This window comes from Colletotrichum tamarilloi (genome assembly GCF_030869305.1).
Source record: "Colletotrichum tamarilloi strain Tom-12 chromosome Unknown Scaffold_49.1, whole genome shotgun sequence".
NCBI classification, from domain to species: domain Eukaryota; kingdom Fungi; phylum Ascomycota; class Sordariomycetes; order Glomerellales; family Glomerellaceae; genus Colletotrichum; species Colletotrichum tamarilloi.
Window position 1 is genome coordinate 217,581 of NW_026849432.1, and position 20,180 is coordinate 237,760.

Consider the following 20,180-nt stretch of genomic DNA (forward strand, 5'->3'; position numbering starts at 1 on the left):
AAGAGATTCAAAGTTCAGGCTCTCCGGTAAGAGGGCGGGGGGTTGGTTAGCGGTTTGGTAATAGGAGCTTGGTCCGTTGGCGGGGGAGGAGGGCTTTGCAAAGAGTTTCTGCGAGTAAAGACTGGTCGCGGTGACCAATTGGAAGAATTTGGAGATGGGAAAGTGTTGGCTTGGACGAAGCTGAGTAAGGCGGACAAGCCAATGTTCAGCCAAACACGAGACACAAAAAGACGGCGCGTGGGCTGATTGTACTTGGTAAGGTAGTAGGGAAGAGATGATCGGCGGGTTGTTGCAGCCAACTTTCAGGTACTTGGGATCCCTTTTGCGTGGGGAATGGGTTGATAATTACCGACCCGACACTTGGGGACCACGGGAGAATTCGAGCGAGAAAAGCGAGCGAGAAAGGGACGAATGACGAGAGGGAATGGGCTTTCTGGAGACTCTCTCTCACTTCCCCCGTCGGGTCTTCCCCGAATCGGAGGTTGAATGCAGCTGCCCCTCCATCGAACCCGTCTCCGTCATGCGGGGTAACTTTCTGGCTGCCCCAAGGGCTGGGCTATATGCTCTGCACAGTAAAGTTGCGGAGGTTCCGCCCGGTTTGCAGGTACCTCGACTTATACTTGTATACGGGTGAGACGTATGTACATGTTTGAGCATAAAGGCACCTATTGAGCAGACGTTCCCTTACGTTACTACCTTACCTATTCAAGAAACAAGAAAACATGTAAGAGTATGATGATCTCTCAAGCAGGTACAGCCGCAGACGCGCGGGGGATGTTCAGGAAGCAGTTTGCATTAATGCCGTTACGTTGTGTCGTGTTGCAGGTTGAGAAGATCAACCCTCCCATTGTGTAACTACTGCGCCTGCGTTGAAAGCAAAGAGGTGTGGTGTGGTAGTGCTGGGTTCCTCCCGAGTGGTGGATGGATGTGTGTGTGTTACCCAGTGCCCCGCCGGCGGTGCTGGCCCACCGTCCACACGAGCAGCCCCCGACCCCGTCCCCGAGATTTTTGCCGGGTCCACCGATTCTACAGGGGTTCATTCGGGACCCGGAGCCTTAGGATCTTAGAGGGAATAGGCCGGACTTGCGGATGCTTCACAAAGACCAGCAACTTGTAGTTCACGGAGAGCACGCCGATAATATGTAGAATGATGCAGAGTGCTCTATATCATTGTTCATGCATTTTCTCTCTTGTAAGTGGCATGAAATGGCAACACTGACGGCTCATAAACATCATATCCAGTACTTCGAACTACGTCAAATGGTGGTCAGATGGCTTTGTCGTATCGGAATATTCTTGTGACAAAGTGAGTATTAGCTGGACCAATTTGATAGTAGTAGGTAGGCTCTTGTAAGCCTTCGACGTTCATCTATGAATATCCCAATCTGCCAAAAGCTAGTATATCAACGAGAGCTCGGCACCATCGGCAGTCACGGCAAGCACAAGCCTGTTGCCATTTCGACAAAGCTCTTCTCCAACTCTCAGCGGGATCATGAATTATTACACACTCCTGGCCCCGTCTTCCAGGGCCCGGAATTCTCATCGCGACGGAGGCTACTCCCGGAGCCGGGCTGGGCTGGCCCGTCAGACTGCCACAACCGCCTCCAACTTCTCTAGCGATGTTGATGGTGGTACAACTTGCTCTATTCAGCAGTCATTCAAGCGGACATCTCGATGGTCACCGCGGTGCAGCCTCCACATCAGACACCTCAGAGACCAAAAGAGAAGCGCCATAAGCCGAAACAGCCATCGAGTCCCCCCCAAAGCGTGTCTAGTACATATCTACCGGTCCGGCTTTCGACCGCGAGAAGTACGGAAAGCCGGCCTACCTGAGTGCCTAGATAACTCCCCTCTGGTGGTTGGCCCTGCCGCGACCCGTTTATATGTATGTACCTACTTACTTATAGGATATGCATGATGGTAATCCTTCGGGGACCAACATGCGGTTTGGTCCTTTACCCAGCTGCAGCCAGCCGCACCGCGCCGCTGCGAGGTGGACCATTGGTCAATGCCAGTCGGATTCCCACTACTTTAGCTGCTAGCATGACGTGGGTGGGGTGGTTATGGAGGGGTAAAAAAGAAACATCACTTTCCGATAATATCTCCGCAGAGAGGGAGGAGGGGTGCGGGGCAAGCTCTTTTGGAGCTTTCCCATGTTGCGCGAGAGCGAAGACGGAGGGGTAAAATCATTAGCAGGCAGTGTGAAGCGCAGGAAAAAAAAAAAGTAGACGAGAGTGAATGTAAACATACCATCTTACATCCTTTTTCGCATACTTGCCACTTCCCTACGCTTCGAGAGACGACGCCCGACGCCGAGATACCTAGATTACCCCTGATCACCAACCCGACAGACCGAGTAGAACAAGACACAATGGCGTGGGAAGAGCCTAGAAAGACGGGCATGCAGTACCGCCGCCTGGGTAACTCGGGACTTCACGTCTCGGTGCTGGGGTTGGGCGGTTGGTTGACGTACGTTTCTCCTACCTATTTCCTCACGCGAAATTGCAAAGTGCTTTGTAGGACCATCGTGCTGACTTTGGTGAACACAACAGGTTCGGCGGCCACGTTGAGAATGGTATGTACGGGACGGGGACTCAAGCGAATCTTCTGTAAGACTCGTGTGTTTTGGCAGCGTCACTGACGGTTACGACGCGCTGCAGAACAGACGTTTGCGTGTATGAAGCAGGCTTACGACCTTGGCGTCAACTTTTTCGATACAGCTGAGAGGTGAGTCTCCCCAGAACTTCTCCCGTGCGATACCATGCGGTTGCGGCCGAGTGAAGCGAAGATGAAGTAGCTAACCACAAGCCGCTCCATACAGCTATGCGGGCGGAAACTCGGAGATCATCATGGGCCAGGCCATCAAGAAGTTCAACTGGAACCGTAACGACCTCGTCGTCACAACAAAGGTGAGTCTTGCACCACGGAACTCCGCAGAAGCAACGACAGCGCGCAGTTGAACCACGAGTTGTTCTGACCTATCGCGCGCACTTTACAGCTCAACTGGGGCGGCGCCAACGGCGAAGTCCTCGTCAACAACCACGGCCTCTCGCGCAAGCACATCATCGAGGGCCTCCGCGCCTCCCTCAAGCGCCTCGACCTCGAGTACGTCGACATCGTCTACGCCCACCGACCGGACCGCCTGACGCCCATGGAGGAGACGGTCCGCGCCTTCAACCACGTCATCGACAAGGGCTACGCCATGTACTGGGGCACGTCAGAGTGGAGCGCCGACGAGATCGCCGAGGCCTGCGGCATCGCGAAAGACCTCAGGATGATTGCGCCCGTCGTCGAGCAGCCGCAGTACAACATCCTCGAGCGCCGCAAGGTCGAGTACGAGTTCCAGCGGCTGTACCAGCGCTTCGGCCTCGGCCTGACCGTCTTCAGCCCCATCAAGATGGGCCTGCTGAGCGGCAAGTACAACGACGACCCCGACGCGCCGCCGGCCGGGAGCCGGTTTGCGGAGGGCAAGGGGGATAAGTTTGTCAACTGGGCCAACAAGGAGTGGTACGGTAACGACGAGTGGAAGGCACTGATTCAGAATGTCGTCAAGCTCAAGGTAAGTTTCCTATTGTTGTTGCTGTCGTTTGGTACTCCCCCGCGCGTCTGCCGCTGGCGCCGCCGGCAACACTCGCGACTCGGGACGAAGGAGATCATGATGGCTGACCGGGACATGTGTGTGTGTGTGATTAGGGTATTGCGGAGAAGCTCGGTGCAACGCAGTCACAGCTGGCCCTGGCGTGGTGCCTCAAGAACCCCAACGTTACCTCCGTGATCACCGGAGCCTCACGGCCGGAGCAAATCGTGGAGAATGTGGGCGCATTGAAGGTTCTGGAGAAGCTGACGCCCGAGATCATGGCCGAGGTCGATGCCATTGTGGGAGAGGTTAAGTTGGACCCGGCAAGACAAGATTAGAGAATGGCGTGTTTTTTTCTGGAAAATTTGTGTTTCTGTTACGTCCTGTTGGGTGGCGTGGATTTTAATTACTGGGCATAACCATATCTGGGGAAAAGAACGAGAGGTCCGGTACAACAAAAATGAACAAACACCATCTTGTTACCAGCTCGACCCATGAGGGGCCGCGTCTAGGCCCCATGTGAAGGAGCGTTGGCCTCGCTCTTTTACTCGCTCGAGGCCGTTTCACGGGACCCTCGTGATAACCACTTGTTCAGAGGAACTACCTTCTAGAAGCTGTGGACAATGCTCTCGAGTCAATTAAGATGTGGCGAGTTGGCCTGATGCGGCCAAACAAACATGCCGCCTCCGCTTCAGTTTGCGAGCTTGTGCTCCAGAGTGGTGGTTGCCAAACGATGGGATGGGATGACCGGAAAGCTGCTCCGAAGGCAACATTGTCCAGACGGGAATGAGAGATACTTTAGAAACAAAGGACAGTTGCAACCCCTGAGGCGGGAGTAAGGCTATTCCGCACCCACGCGAAAGCTATCCCGCACCTATACTAGGCTATATTTAGTAAAAACTAGGGTAGCATAGCCTTAATATAAATTTTAATAGCGATACTACTATAAAAATTACTACGTTAATAATTATAAGTTTATAATTACTTAATATATAATTATTTACCGAATTAACTATTATAATATTAAAATTACTATTATTACTTACTTAGGCTCGGGCTAGGCTAATTTTACTAGCTACCCCCCTACTACTTATTATATTATTAGCTTAATTATTTTAATTACGGCTATAGTAGAGGTATTAACGAGGCTACGAAGTAGTAGTATTATTACTAATTTAACGAAAAAGGTACGTTATAAGGGTAGTAAAATTATTAAAAAGAGTACTATAGTAGTAGTTAAGGCTACTAAAGCCTTACTATTTTAGTAGTTAACTTACTAAGCTATAAGTTAAATTAGGTATTAATAGTAGAAGTAATAGTATTTCGTAGTATATTAACTAATTACTTATTAGTAACCTTAGTAATAGTTTTTTACTTTTTTTATAACTACGTAGGGGCTAGTATAGGGGTAGGGGTAGTACTTTAATATAATAATAGGTCGTACTTAAAAATAAAGGGCTCTTTTAAAATAGAATTATTACGTAAGTTAAGAGTAATATTCTAATTTTAAAAGGGTATAGTAGGCTTATTATAAAGGGTATCGTTATTAATAATAATTAGGGTAGATTATTAATAATTAATATATAACTTAATTATTTTTAAGTTAGCTTTATAAGTAGCTTTACGGAGAGTAATAATCGTAGGCTAGAATAAAATAAAAAAGGTTAGTTAACGTTTTTTTAATAAAAGGATTAATATTAATATACTAAATCCTAATCTAATTACTAATAATAGTTAATATTATTTTTTATAAATAACCGAGCTAAGTTACCTAATTCTAAATAGTTAAGGAGGTCGTAGTAGTATAGTAGGCCTTATTAATTTAAAAAGGTACTAATATAAGGAGATAAGTACTTCGTATAAGACTAGTTATAAAAGACTTTATTAGTAGTACGTAATTAATAGTAGATTTAATCAAGTGTTTAAAAAGAGATTATTAATAAAAGATTCCTTATTATTAATATATTACTATAACCTATTTTAATACGATATTTTTATTTACCTACTTCTTCTTTGAATCGTAGTTCTTTTATATAAACTATTTTAATAATAATAAGTTAAAAATTATAGAAGTTAGAGAGCTAATTACGTAAATATAACTTTAACTCGTAGTAAGTAAACTCTATACGTAACGTAATTTTAAAACCGTAATTCTATAAATAACTAATATAATAAGTACAAAATTATTTATAAAAGGGTAAGTAAACGGCCTTGAAGTATAAAACTATTTATAGCTACGTAAGATTAAAAATTTTATAAAATATAGCTTAGTAATAATTAAAATCCTCTTTAATTTTAATATAAATATATACGTACTAAGCCTCGAGAATTTTATTAAATATTTACTTATATAAATTTAATTATAAATTTAATATAATTAAGGGCTATAGAAGTAATAAAATTAGTAAATTAATTAAGGGTAAATAATCGTTATTAACGGGTTATATTAGTTAAAGCAATTCGTAAGTTAAAAATTAACTTAGCGGGCTAGCTATAAAATTCTTATTTTTTATAATTTTTACCTAGTTAATTATTTTTTAAAAAATTTATTAATTTTATATTAATAAAATTAAGCTAACCGGAGCTCTTTAATTACTCTAGTACTTTATAAAAAGGATTATTTTTAGTACTAAGTAATAGATTTTCTAATACCGATATACGAGGTTAAAAAATAGCTTTATAAAAATTCTAAGTAGTTACGGATTCCTCCTTATATATACTATCCTACTTTTATTTAATATTTAATACTATATTTTTAAGAATATACTAAAGGTAAATTTATTATAGTATATTTAGAAATACCGCCCTTACTACTTTTTTTAGTATATTATTAAAGTCCGTAATAATTACTTTTAGCTACGGAATTTCTTTTTTTTTATATACTAATTTTAACTAGCTTAGTACTTATTCGAAGGTTTTTATATTTTCGCTTAATATAAGGTAAAAAACCGTATTAAATATAATATAGATAGAAGTTGTGTTATTAATTTAAAAAAGCGGTATATTAAAGTAGTTAACTTACTTTCTTAATAAGTCTTAATAACTTCTAACTATATAATTACTTATTTTATAAATATTATTTATTATAAGTAATTTAGGGTTCTTTTTTTATATTTTAAAGTACTATATATATATTTAAAATACGCTATTAATTTTACTTATTGTAGGGCTATAGTAAATTATTAAAAATACTATATTATTATTCTTATTAAGTACTTATAAAAAGATCTATATTAAAGAGAGCGGGCCGTACTTCTCTTATTATGGTTTTTATTAAGTATTCTTAATATTGCGCTATTTAACGAGTATACTTATAGAACGCGGATTTTAGTAGTAATATAAGTAGAAGTAAGTTTTTTAATTATTAATAATAACTCTACCCTTATACTAACCGTTTTTTTATTAAGCTCTTACTAACTTAGCTCGTAAAAGACTTAGCTTAATAAGTACGATTCTATTATTAATAATTCGTAATTATGCTTATTATATATTATACTTACCTTATACTTATTTTATAAATTAGGGTATTAATATATACGAGCCCTCTATAAGTAGCCCGTTTTTAATATTATCGTTTATTACTACTTAGCTACTAATAGCCGCGGCTAATTATTATATTTATATATAAGATCTAAGTAAAATAAGGAGCTATTTTACCGCTTCCTTAATTTTAGCTTATTTATTTTATAGCCGAGGTCTCGTTAGTATAGCTAAACCCTTATAAAGAGGTCGTTAATTAAATTATTTATTAAATCTATTAAAAAAAGCTTAAGGGAAATATAGAAAGGTAGGAATTAGGTAGTTAAATCTATATAAAAATATCTAAATATAATTAATAAAAAAGTACTATAATAATTATATAATTGTTATAATAGTAGGTATTAGGGCCCTATAGGCCCCGTGGTCTTAGCCTTAAACTACGAGGCTAAGCTTTTAATAGTTATATAACGAGCTAGACCGCTAGGCCTAAAAAGCTAGCTCGCTAACTTTTATTTATTATTCTATTTTTTCCCTCTTTATATTAAGTCTTTAATTAATTAAGCTAATATAATAGCGTTCTAACTTACTTTGAGTTTTTTTTCGTAATACTACTTAACGTTACTTAATTAATTATTTTTTAGAAATAAAACGATAATATCTTAATTAATTAACTTCTTATTATACTAACTAGCTACCCCTATTAAAAAAGCGTACGAGAGAGCTAAATAATAGCTAACTAAATTAATTATATATAAGTAGCGTAATTAATACTCCCTAAATATATACCCCCTTTACTAAACGTAATAATTAAAAAATATAGCTAGGGTAGCTAAGTTTCTCTCTATATTAATAATTTTTAATAAAGTTATTACTTTTATAAGTTTTAATAAAGCGTTATAAGCCCTAATAAAAGTACTAAGCTCTTAATAATTAACCCCGAGATTGCGCTATTTAACTAGTTAATAGAGCGCTTCTTACCCTTTATTACTTAGGCCAATTACTTAGTATACTTTAGTAACATAGCTAACTAGCTTATTTTACTAGTTTATATTTATAATAATATCCTTTTTAAAAAGAATACTAAGTAATATATTAACATTAACTTTATTTAAGAGCTATATTTTAAAAATAATAAAAAGACCCTACTTAAATAAATTAAATAATAACTAAAAATACGTATTACTTAATACTAATTAGAGTAAGTCCTAGCTTTTATTATTAGCTAGCTAAGTAATAATATTAAGTACTTATATATAATAACTTATAACCCCCCGACGGAGTAATTTGCCGGGGCCGTACTGTGTATTACGTATTAGGGAAAACTAGGTATATTGCGCTCTATACCTAATTACTAATTAAAATAGTAGTTAACCAACTCAACTATTATCTCTTTTTTATTAACAGCTCCTAACTTTCTACCGCCCGCTTATAGGGCGAGCTTTACTTACTCTAACGCGCATAGGACCTCCTAATACTAACCCGCGTAAGTAGCTAGGTCTAGTATAATCTATTCTTTTATATAGGTATTATTATTACCCGGGGGGTCCCGTAAGAGCTATCTAAAGCGCTAGCTTATTACCCTAACCCTATATACCTCTAGCCCGTCTATCGTAATTATTATAACTAGGCCAGCGTCAATATACCAGATCTTAATATCCGTACTAGCCTAGCTATCTACGGTACCTATAATATCGCTTAGCCAAATTCCGTACCCCCAGAAAGTACTTTACTACTTCTTAGGCGTGCCTACGTTAACTACGATAGCTATAGCGTCGAGCTAGCCAAGGGCGCCTAGCCCGAGAGGGGTAAACTTATTAACGGGTATTTTTAGCCTACTAATTACTAATTATATGCTAGGAGTAGAGTAGGTTCTCGTTAAGGTAGTATTTTAACTAACTAACCTTTTAACTAGTTATTTAACTAGCTATCTAGGTGGTAGTTTATATATTAATAGGTTTATTTAGTAGATTTGTTTAGTAGATTTATTTAGTAGATTTGTTTAGTAGATTTATTTAGTAAATTTATTTAGTTTAAATAGAGAGTAGCTTTGGGCGATATTAGAAGCGATAAGGATAAAAAAAATCTTTACGAGCTCTAAGTAATAGATATTAGCCTATTTAGCCCTTTCTCTAAAAACCTCTACGTCGCTATTAAAGTTCAGAACCTCTGCGGTTAAAGAAGGCCGCCTCTAACTATTATAGCTAACTATTATAACTAACTATTATAACTAACTATTACGGCTAACCTCTACTATTAACCTTTTTAGCTAGCGCCGCTATATAAAGGGTAACTTACTTATCCCGAATTAAATAGTAGTTTTCGTATTAAAATTATTATATTACGTTAAGTGCGTATTTAGGATATATTGCGCGTATTGTATAGTTAAAAAGTGTACTATATTATGTGATTTCTTTTAAAAGCGTAATCTTGTTAAGGTCGATCTTTTGTACTTATAAAGCTAGAAAAAAAACCACTATATAATAACTTATAAGAACCTTAACTTTATACGTATTATTATTATAAAGCTTTATATTATAAAAAAAGCCCTTATCTAAGCTTATATTAGTAATGCGGTTATAATTAAGAGATTAGAATAATTAGAGAATAGTTCTTAAGTTAGCTCTATTTAAAATATTACTATCCTTAGTACCCTAGAATAGTAGCTAGTATATTTAAAAACGTAGGGTAGTTATAAAACTACTCTAGCTTCGTCTTATTCCGTCCCCTATAGTTTTTAAAAAATACTTAATATACCCGTTTTTATTAATAATAATACTAATTTTAAGTTTAATTACTAGCTTTAGTATATTATAAAGCGCCTAGAGAATATTAACTATAATATTAATAAGTACTATTTAGAATATATTATTAATAAAATTAAAAATAGTACTACGGAGTTTATATACTTAATATTAACTTTTAACGAGATTATTATAGCTAAGTAGCTATTTTATAAGCTTAAGTCGGCTTATATTAGCCCGACTATTATAAATAATACTAATTATAAACTAGATATACTTATAATTATACTTAAGGACGTTTATTAAAAGCGCTCTATATTTACTAAGCTCGTACGTATTAATAAGCTCTTAGAGTTATAATAAAAGCGCCGTTTTTATAATAAGCTACTTATATATTTTTATAATTAAGCTATATTAAAGTACTTAGATAATATAACTACTTTTTAAAAATATACTAAGTACGTTACTTAGCTAGCTAACGTAATATAGCCCCTTTTTATAAAAAATTATATAGTTAAGGCTTTAAACTAAACTTACTAAACTTTAAATAAAAGTAATAAAAATAGTAAAAATAATAAAAGTACTAGAGGTACTTAATAGGACTAAAGCCGTACTTTTATTTATAAAACGATTTCTAAAGCTTTATATTAAAAACTTAAAGATAGTAGCGCTTATTTTATTTATAATAATACTAAATATATATTTAAAAACTACCCTAAGAAGCTAAAGATTACTATAGTTATTATTAATACTACCGCGGGCCTTATTAAAATAGAATTAGGTTTAGAAAACTAAACTCTTTAGTAAAAGTAAACTCCTAGTTAGGGGATATATATAAAAAAGATAAAAAATTAGTAATTAATTTAGTAAACTTATAAAATCTCGTAAGGGGCTAGCCCCTTAAAATAGAGCTTATATTAGTATTTAATAAATATAGAATTTATTTAAAAGCTTTATTTAATATAGGAGCTAATAAGTACGGATTTATAAATAACTACGTAACTTCTTTATTTTAGCGGTTTTGCGCGGCCCTATTTTATAAATTATAATACTTAATCCCTATTATTAAATTTAATAAGGAGCGATTAAATAATATTAGCGTAGTATAAACCGCTAACTTATATATTAATTAATAGGTCCTTCTAAAAGTACCCCTTTTTTAGTTTAATACGGGCTATTACGACCTAATTTTAGGATAGAAGTAGTTTAAATATTACGGAGTAAACCTTAATATTTATTACTAATACCTAATATAACTTAAGGACCTATTACTATAAGAAATACCCTCTATTATTATTAAAGATATTAAGGACTTATATACCCTAGAAGTTATTAACGTATAATACTAAATTAATACTAACCGCTAGTAAAACCTATTTAAAATAAATATAGCTTATTAAAAACGTATAGGGTATAGAGGACTCTCGTAGTACGGTACTTTAGAAAAACTACTAATACTTATAAAAATAATATAAAATACTTCTTTTAATTAGGTTAATACGGCCTTAATTAACGGAATTATAACTAAAAAAAAAATAGTATTAGTTAGATTAAAAAGATAAACTTCTTAATCGTTTTATATTATTATATTTAAAAATAAATTATTAAAAAAGCTCTAGTTCGATTTTAAAAAATATATATATAATTAAAATAAAAAATCCGCACTACCGAACTCTTATTTTTAATCGGGGCCTTTTTTTTTTATATTTTACTCTAATTAGCCCTCTTATAAATACTTATACTTAATTAGTTTTAAAAAAGAACTACTAAGACTAATCGCCCTATCCTATTTTAATCGTCCCCTAATTTCTTTTTCCCTAATTTTTTATAAAAAAAATTTATTTTAAATTAGTTTTAATTATTATATATAATTAAATATATTAAGCCTTTTATTTACCCTTTTTCTTTATAGCCGCTTTCTCTATTTTTTTTATTTTTTTTACTAATTTTACTTAGTTCTTATCCTATTCTTCTTTAATAATCTCTCGATCCTAACTTTTATTACCCTAGTTCTTCTTAGCTTTTTTTATTAATAATAATATTTAAAAAGTATAAATTAGAGTTATATATATAACTTTTATAATTAAGTCGTTATACTAATTAACTTATTATTCTCTTATATTTTTATTAATATTAGCTTTATTTTTATATATATTACGATATTATAAAAGGTCTTAATAAAACTTAACTAGTTTTTAATATTAGTATTTATTATTCTTTTATATAGCCCGATTATATTTAAAGAGCGTGCGTTTAATAACTTTTTATTTTAACTAAACCCTTAATATTTTAATTAGAATCCTCGTAATAAGGCTACTCTCGCCCCTAATTAAAATATTTAAAAAACTACTTTTTTAATTATTTAAATTAGTTTTATTAAGAGCCGGGCTAAGATATAATAATAATTTAAATAATAATATATTTAATAAGAACTATATAACTTAATAAGTTTTAAAAATATTAATTAAATATATAAGTTAATTATTAATAATAGCGTTTAAATATTAGTTAGTAGCCTTCGTTAGTTTAGTTACCCGCGAGGTCCAATTAAAGTTACTACTTATTAAAAATCCCTAAATATTCTTTAGTATTTTTAAAAATTAAAATAATAAAAATAACTCTTTAAGGGTAATAAGCCCTTACTTAAGGCTTTTAATTATTTCCTTTATTTTTTTAAAATATATAAAATTAATTAGAATATAATAGTTATAATTATAGAGGTTATAAATTCTTAGATCTTAATTAGTAAATTTAAAACTAGGTAAGTAAGAACTAGATTTTTATAGAGTTAGTACTTTAGGGGTATTAATTATAACGTAATTAGAGTTATCTAAATTAGTATAAGGCTTATTTTAGGAGTTCTAATTATATATTATTTTTTTAAAAAACTTATTTAAGGGAGGTTTTATTACGTTAAAAAGGTAATTATTATTATATTAAAACTCGTAGCTAATTTATTAAATTTAAACTACGTAGAGCTTATTATTAAATAGTTTAAAGTATTTATAAGTTATTTAATATAAGTTATAAATTAGGTTAAGTTAGCTATATCGGACTATATTATAAAATTATTTAAGTATATATAAACTATATTTTTATTTACTTAGTTATTATACTATAGGGATTACGTAAGCGCTTATATTAATTAGTTATCAAATATAAAGAGGTATATTAATTTAATTATAAAAAGCCTTTAGGGCTTAAATATTATTAATAAATATCTTTTTTAAATACTTAAGAACTTATTTTAAATCGTATTAATAAATTATACTATCTTACTAATTAATAATTATCCCCGCAAAGTAGCTCGGATTATTAATATAAAAAGGGAAAATTACTAAGTATATTAAAGTCTTAATTTTTTATATAGTTTCTTAGGTTTAAGGGTTTAAAATAGGGGTTTTATTTAGTTTAAAAATACTCTCTTATCCCCTTTTAATTATAATCATATTACGTACTAGGGCGAGGTTTTATATTATAACTTTTATTACGAATTTAATCTCGTATTTTTAAATTTAGTTTTTATATAATAAGCGTCCTTAAAAGTTATAATAATTAATTAGGACCTTTATTATTTTATAATAGTCCTAATTTATTTAAGTTTTTTAATCCTTTAAACTTTTAAAAGCCTCGGGGCGTTAATTAAAAAAAAGAAGTACGTTTTTTATATTAAGCTATTTAGAATAGTTAAATTTAGGAGGGGTTAGGATTATTTAAAAAAAATTAGTTTAATTAAGTACTAAGCTCGGGTAATAATTAGTATACGCTTTATATTAATAGTTCGTATTAAAATTAATAAACTAAGAGTTTTTAATATCCGTAATAGTTCTAGGGTTAGTCTTATTAAAAATAATATATCTATTTAGATCCTATTTTTTTAATTAGTATTTAATATCGTTTTTAAGGCCCTTTATTATAATCGGACCCTAAATTCGTACTACGTCCTTTTTATTATTTAACTTAAAAAGAGAGATAAAAAGTAAAGAAGCTATTATAAATAGCTAAGTTAGTATTTATATAATAAATTAAAAAATAGAAATTAGGGGAGGTTTAATTAGTAGTAATTATAAGGAAGTAATATTTTAAGTTTAAAAATATAAAAGAAGGTTAAAGAATATTTAAATTAAAAACGGCTATTTAATAATAATAATAATAGTTAAAAAAGAAAAAAAAAAAGTTAAGTAGCTAAGTAAAAAGCTATTTTTTTATACTAATTACGAAGTAGCCTTTATTAATTAAAAAAGAAAGTACTAAATTATAAATAATAAAAAGGCCCCGATCCGTAATTTACTTTTTCCTCTTTTTATATAGTAACTATAATTTAGCGTTAATTAGCTAAGAGGTTTATAATACTTTCCTTTTTAATACCCTAAGTCTAAGGGGGTATATAGAGGCCCTCCCCCAATCCCTCTATTCCTTTTTATCTTTTTTTTTAAATAATAACTTCTTAATTATAATTATCTTTTTCTACTCAATCTCTTTTCTTTTTTTAATAATATAATCTACTTACCTATTATATTTAATACTTCGGTTATTAATAACGTATATTAAATTATTAAAACTACTTATTATAACGTCTAGCCTTAGTAATATTCTTTTTTTATTTTTAAAAAGGCTTATTTTTAGAAAACTTAGGGCTATAAGTTCCGAGAGGTTAATAAAAAATAAATTATAATAAGTACTATTTTATTTAATTTTTTTAATCCTAGTCCTAATTTAACATTCCTCTTTTTTAAATCTTTAAAATTACTAATTAGTTAATTTTTTTTAAATTAGCTAGAGAGCTTTATACCGAATTTTATATTATAAATCCTTAGTTTAATAAGTATATTAAAAAATAAATAGTTTAAAAATTTTAATAATTAATTATAAATTAGAACGTTATTAAGAAGTATGTTAGTAAACTAGATATTATAAGCGGATCGTTTTTATAAAACTATTAGGTTTTTATTAATTATAATTATACTAATTACTTTAGCCCTTTATTTTAATAATTAGGTAAACGAACCCTTATTATTAATTCTTTACTTATTTAAGTTTATAATATTTAGAATATTATATTTTATAATTATTATACGCAGTTTTTTTAAAAATATATTAGTTCTAATACTAAAGAGCTAATTAAAAAGATAGTCCCCTATTTTAAGTACGTTTTTTTATTAAATTATTTTAATAATTAATATAATAATTATATATATTCTAAAAACGAGAAATATTACTTTAAAAAGAGTTAGGGTTAATAAGATATTAAAAAGTCCGGGGCCGATCCTAAGTAAAGCTATTATTATTATTATATAATAAGTAATAGTAAGGTAATATTTCTAATCCTAACTAATATTAAGAGAGTTAAGATTTTAGTTTATATAGTTTTTAATTAGATCGAAGTTACTAAAACTAAGGAGAATAAGTACGATTCTATTTTTAAAAACGCCCCTTTAATATACTTTATTAAAAACTATACGTTCGTAATTCGTAAGGGTTATTAATATTTAAAAATAAAATAAGTAAAGTAAAAAGCTACGTAAGCTAAGTTGGATTTTAAATAAGCTTAATTAAATAAGGAACTAAACTTAGATATTTAAAAAAAGGGATAAGGTTTTTTAATACGATTATATAATTAGTAAATAGGGTCGTCGGGTTTTTAATTATAATAACTAAAAAATAATTCTTCTCTTCTTATTATCCCCTTATATCTTTATTCTAAATCTAAATAAAAAAATAACTAAAAAATTAATAAGATTTAGTAATATTTTTATAAAATAAATATTTAATAAATAAAATTTCGTAGCTTATACTAGGGATTAGTAATAATAAGGGGTAATTTACTTTTTTTAAGAGGCTTTTATTTATAATTAGGTTTATTTAATAAGTAGCTAAATATCTTTATCCTTAGAGTTTATTATATTATTATTATAATTAAGAAGTAGGATTGCGATATTAATTATATTATTTTATAAGAATAGAAAGTTAGCTAAGTTAGAAATAAAGTTATTATAAAAATTAGCCTCGTTAAGTAATAAGTAGAGGCTTTTTAAAAACTTTAAAAACTTTTTAAATTAATTATTAATATAAGTAGCCCCTATAATTAAGTTTTTAATAAGCGTCTCTAGTTAATATAATAATCTATTTAGAATAGCTAAGTAAATATAAAAAAGTCCTTACTAATAATAATTAAGTTTCTTAAAAATTAATATATTAATCTTTTATTAAATATTAAAAATAAGAATTAAATTACTAAGCTATAACTTTATTAATTAAAGGGAGTACGAGGAGTTAAATTAGTTACGGGTTTAAGCTTAATATTAAGCGACTTTATTAACTATAGTTTCTTAGTTATTTATTAAGGAAATAAAAGCTTATAATCGGGCTTAGACTTCTTAATCTATTATATATATATTTTCTTAATTAAGTATTTTTTAAATTACCGTTCTTTTTTTAATTAGGGTCGTTATATAACGACTATATATAAAATAGAACGGTATATAACCTAACGATACTCTAATAATTATCCTATTTATAAAAAGGGCCGTAATAAGTATAAGCTTAATATCCTTTTTTTCTTAATCTAATTAAATACGAAGTATATATATAATAAGTTAATAACCTTTTTTAAAAAGCCCGTTAGCGCGAGGGTTATAAACTAATATAACTTTTTACTAAGTACTATATTATTAATTAAGCTAAGTAATAGTACTTATATTTTCTTATCTCCCGTTAATAATTAGAGTATTATAAATCTTATAATAATAAATAATATCTTCTTAAATAAACTTTATAATATTTTTTAACGTAGCATTTATTATAATCCGTATTTCTAAGTACCTTATAAACTTATAACGCGCCTTAATAACTTTTTATTTACTTATATATTAAATATTTAAATAAATTTAAAAAAAAAGCTCGTAAATCGGGACTATAAATATATAGGGGTTGTTAAAGCGTCGTAATTTAGCTTTTTAATAAGCTTTATAAGTTATAATTAGCCCCCGGGCCTAAGTATAGATCCCTAGTTAATAATATCGTTTTATAAGGTAGAAATAGGTAGCCTCTCGTCCCCTATACCTAGATTTATTATATATTTTATTAATTAGGTCTACTTAATAGCGCTTATTATTAATTATTTAAGTAAGTTAGGGATAGGTTTTCGTCCCTTATTAAAATAGAAGTTTATTTTATATAATAAATCGTATTATTATTTACTTAAAATATCTAAACTAATTAAAGGGTATACTAACTAGCCTTTTTAAAATAAGAAGGAAATAGGTAATTTATTTTAAAAAATCTGACTATTATTTATTTAGTATTAATAAATCGGCCGGAATATTTATTTTTTATATTTAATTAATAGTAGCGTTATTATGGCTATATATTATAATAAAAAAGTTCTTTATAACTCGTATTTATAAGACTCGTATATTAATAAAGTCCTTAATATCCTTATTAAGCTTTATTTTAGCTAAGTTAAATTAGCTAGGGGTTTTTTTTAAAAAGCTATTTATTATAGTATTCTTTTTTTTATTAATATACTTAATTTTAAAGTTAAAGAGTTTAATTTAAGAGAGCTAGCGCGTTATTATTATTAATAATAAGTTATTCGTAGTATTATTAATCTAAATAACTAAGACCTAGGCATCGATTTTTAATAAGAAGTTAATTTTAAATAAATAATTACGAAAACGCTTTAGGCTTATTAAAATACCTCGTATTTTAAGCTTATTAAAGTTATAATTAAGCTCTAGTTTATACTATATCCCGCTTTTATATTAAGTAATAATACGCTTATTATTAATAATTTAACTAAATATATTACCCTATTTTTTAATACTAACGTCCGTTATAAAGATAATCTATTTAGTTTTAGTACTATAATTTAATAAAACTAAAATAGGGGTTATAATAATTACCTCTTTAAGCGTTTTTATAGCCTCGATTTATAATACTCCCTATTTAAAAAATTAGTTCTTACTAAATAAAGAATATAACGGGGTTATTATAAAAAGAAATTACTTAATTTAATAATAATAAAAGGTAATAATATTAAAAAACGATCTAATTTTTAAAATATTTAAGTATTTTATCTATTTAAAAATCTTAAGGACTTTAGCTTAATTAGGCCGTCTCTTATCCGTTTTATAAAAGTAGCTTATAATAACTACGGATAGCTAGTATTATTATAACTTTACTCTAGAAATAGTATAACTAACTAGCTTAATATTAACTAAGACTTAATTAATATTTTAGAAATACTCGTAAATAAATTACTAAATCCCAGGATAATTAGTTAGGTACTTATTATTATAATAAGATTATAAGCCTTTAACTATAATATTATTAATAAAAGCGCTATAGTATTTTAGAATTAAGTTATAGAAAATACGGGTTATAATTTAATAGAATTAGGCTACTAAATTTATTACTCTTTATAAGAGGGTATAGTATTTATATAGCCTAAGTAAAGTTAAGAAAGTTGTTAAATCGTAGCTCTTTTTATTTAAAAAGATTTAATTATAATTAAAAAAGAAATTTAAAAAAAAATAAGCTAATTTATAGTAAATTCCTTTAAGAACTCGTTAGTATTAAGTAGTTACTAAGCGTCTTAAAAGGTAATAGTATTAATTTTTATTACTAAGTTAATTAATTAAAAACTACTATCTTTTTTTATTATTAAAAACTAGGGGTTCTAATATATAGTATAGCTTTCCTTAATAATACTTTAAGTAATACGTTTTTAAATTATTTTAAAAGTTTTTAATAATAGAGCTTTTAAAATAGGGATACCTTTTACTTACTAAGCCTTATAAAATATTATTTTAATTAATTATAATAGCGCGATTATAAGGTTAAAATAGCTATATTTAAAAAAGTCCTATGCTAATACTTTTTTTTAATTAAAGAATATTTACTTAAAGAGATTTTATTTACGAAATAGAAAATAGTTATAATTTTTAAAAATAATTTAGAGTCGATCGTTCGTTAATCTAAAGCCTAGTTTTATATTAAAGAACTTAGGTATAATAATATCCCTATAGGGGCCCGATCGGTTTTATAACTTATTTTTAATTTCCTTAAGCTTTTTAAGTTTTTAATAAGGATTATTATTAAGTATTAATTTATTAAAGGGTGCGTTATTAACTAGCTAGACCTTTTAGTCCTTTTTTTTATATATTATATTAGTTTTAGTAGCACAGGGAATTTTATAAAAAGCTTTTTTAACTATTTTATATAATTTTAACGCTTTTTATTTTAACTTTTTAATTTATTATTCGATATATAATTCTTTTTATTAAAAAATAAGCGTTCTTATTAAAAAACGTAAATCGTTTTAGTTAGCCGATCTATTTAGCCTATTTCTAGCCTTACCCCGAGCGGTTATTATTATTTTCTTAATTTATATAATTTAAAACTAAATTATATAAAGCGCGACTATAGTTATAATTTAGTTAGTTTAGTTTTAGTTTAAAACCGCTATAATACGCTCGTTTTTTTTTAATTTAGATTTTAAATAGGGGTTATTAAAACTAGTAGTATTCTTAGTTATATTACTAATATTTAATTTTTTAATTTAAAAACTTCTTCTACGTACTACTTAAATTAGGGTAAAATATCTTTTACGTTTTAAAACCCGTTCGTCCTAATTATCCCTACTAAGATCCTTAGCCTCGCGTTCTCGATATAAATTAAAATAGTAATTATTAACTTATTATATCTAAAAAATAGCTTAATATTTTATATAAATAAGAGACCTAATAATAATAAATTAGAGGTTTCTCGCTCGTTTTTAATAAAAAAATAAATAGTTATTTTAAACTTATTAATCTATAGGTTCGTAAAATAGAAACTATTAAAAATTATTTAGTTAGTTAAATTATATTTAAACGTTTATATTTAAAGCTTTCTTATTATATAAAAAATGCTAGCTCTTTTAACGTATTATTTTAAAAGGATATTAACTTATACCCTAGTATTTAGGATTACGATAATTATCAAACTTTTATTATCCTAATTTATACTAAATATCTAAACTTTTAACTATAAATAAGCGTTTAAAATTATAAAAATTAAAATTTTAAAAATTAGGTTAGCGCCTTTAACTCTATCGATTTTAATTATATAGCTCGGCTTTAAAAAGAGGTTTTTATTATACTTATTAAAAAGATCTTTAATATCTTTTTATTATTATCCGTTCTTTACTAAATTAGCTAAGGATTTCGGAGTTTTTAATAAGATTTTATTAATATTAAAATACCCTTAATTATATATTAAAGTTATTATTATTATAGTATATTTTAATATAATCTTTTATAAAAAGTTTATAAAAAGCGAGATCGGGGCTTTAAGTTTCTTTTTTATTAATTTTCTAACCTCAGTCCTAAGGTTAAAAT

The 20,180-nt window shown here is 29.4% G+C and overlaps 2 protein-coding genes across 2 annotated transcripts; both read left to right on the forward strand.

Annotated features, from left to right (window-relative positions):
- Positions 1–1,887: 1,887 nt before the first annotated feature.
- On the forward strand, positions 1,888–2,184 carry CTAM01_10580 (uncharacterized protein; the record flags this gene model as incomplete). The annotated part of the gene is made up of 1 exon (XM_060526595.1): positions 1,888–2,184. One exon carries the CDS (start codon positions 1,888–1,890, stop codon positions 2,182–2,184), a length of 297 nt encoding a protein of 98 aa, XP_060378843.1.
- A 187-nt stretch (positions 2,185–2,371) lies between these two features.
- On the forward strand, positions 2,372–3,915 carry CTAM01_10581 (voltage-dependent potassium channel beta subunit; the record flags this gene model as incomplete). Its single annotated transcript, XM_060526596.1, has 6 exons — positions 2,372–2,469; positions 2,553–2,575; positions 2,661–2,727; positions 2,822–2,909; positions 2,999–3,559; positions 3,694–3,915. The coding sequence occupies 6 exons, from the start codon at positions 2,372–2,374 to the stop codon at positions 3,913–3,915; spliced, it is 1,059 nt and encodes a 352-aa protein (XP_060378844.1).
- Between the last annotated feature and the right edge of the window lie 16,265 nt (positions 3,916–20,180).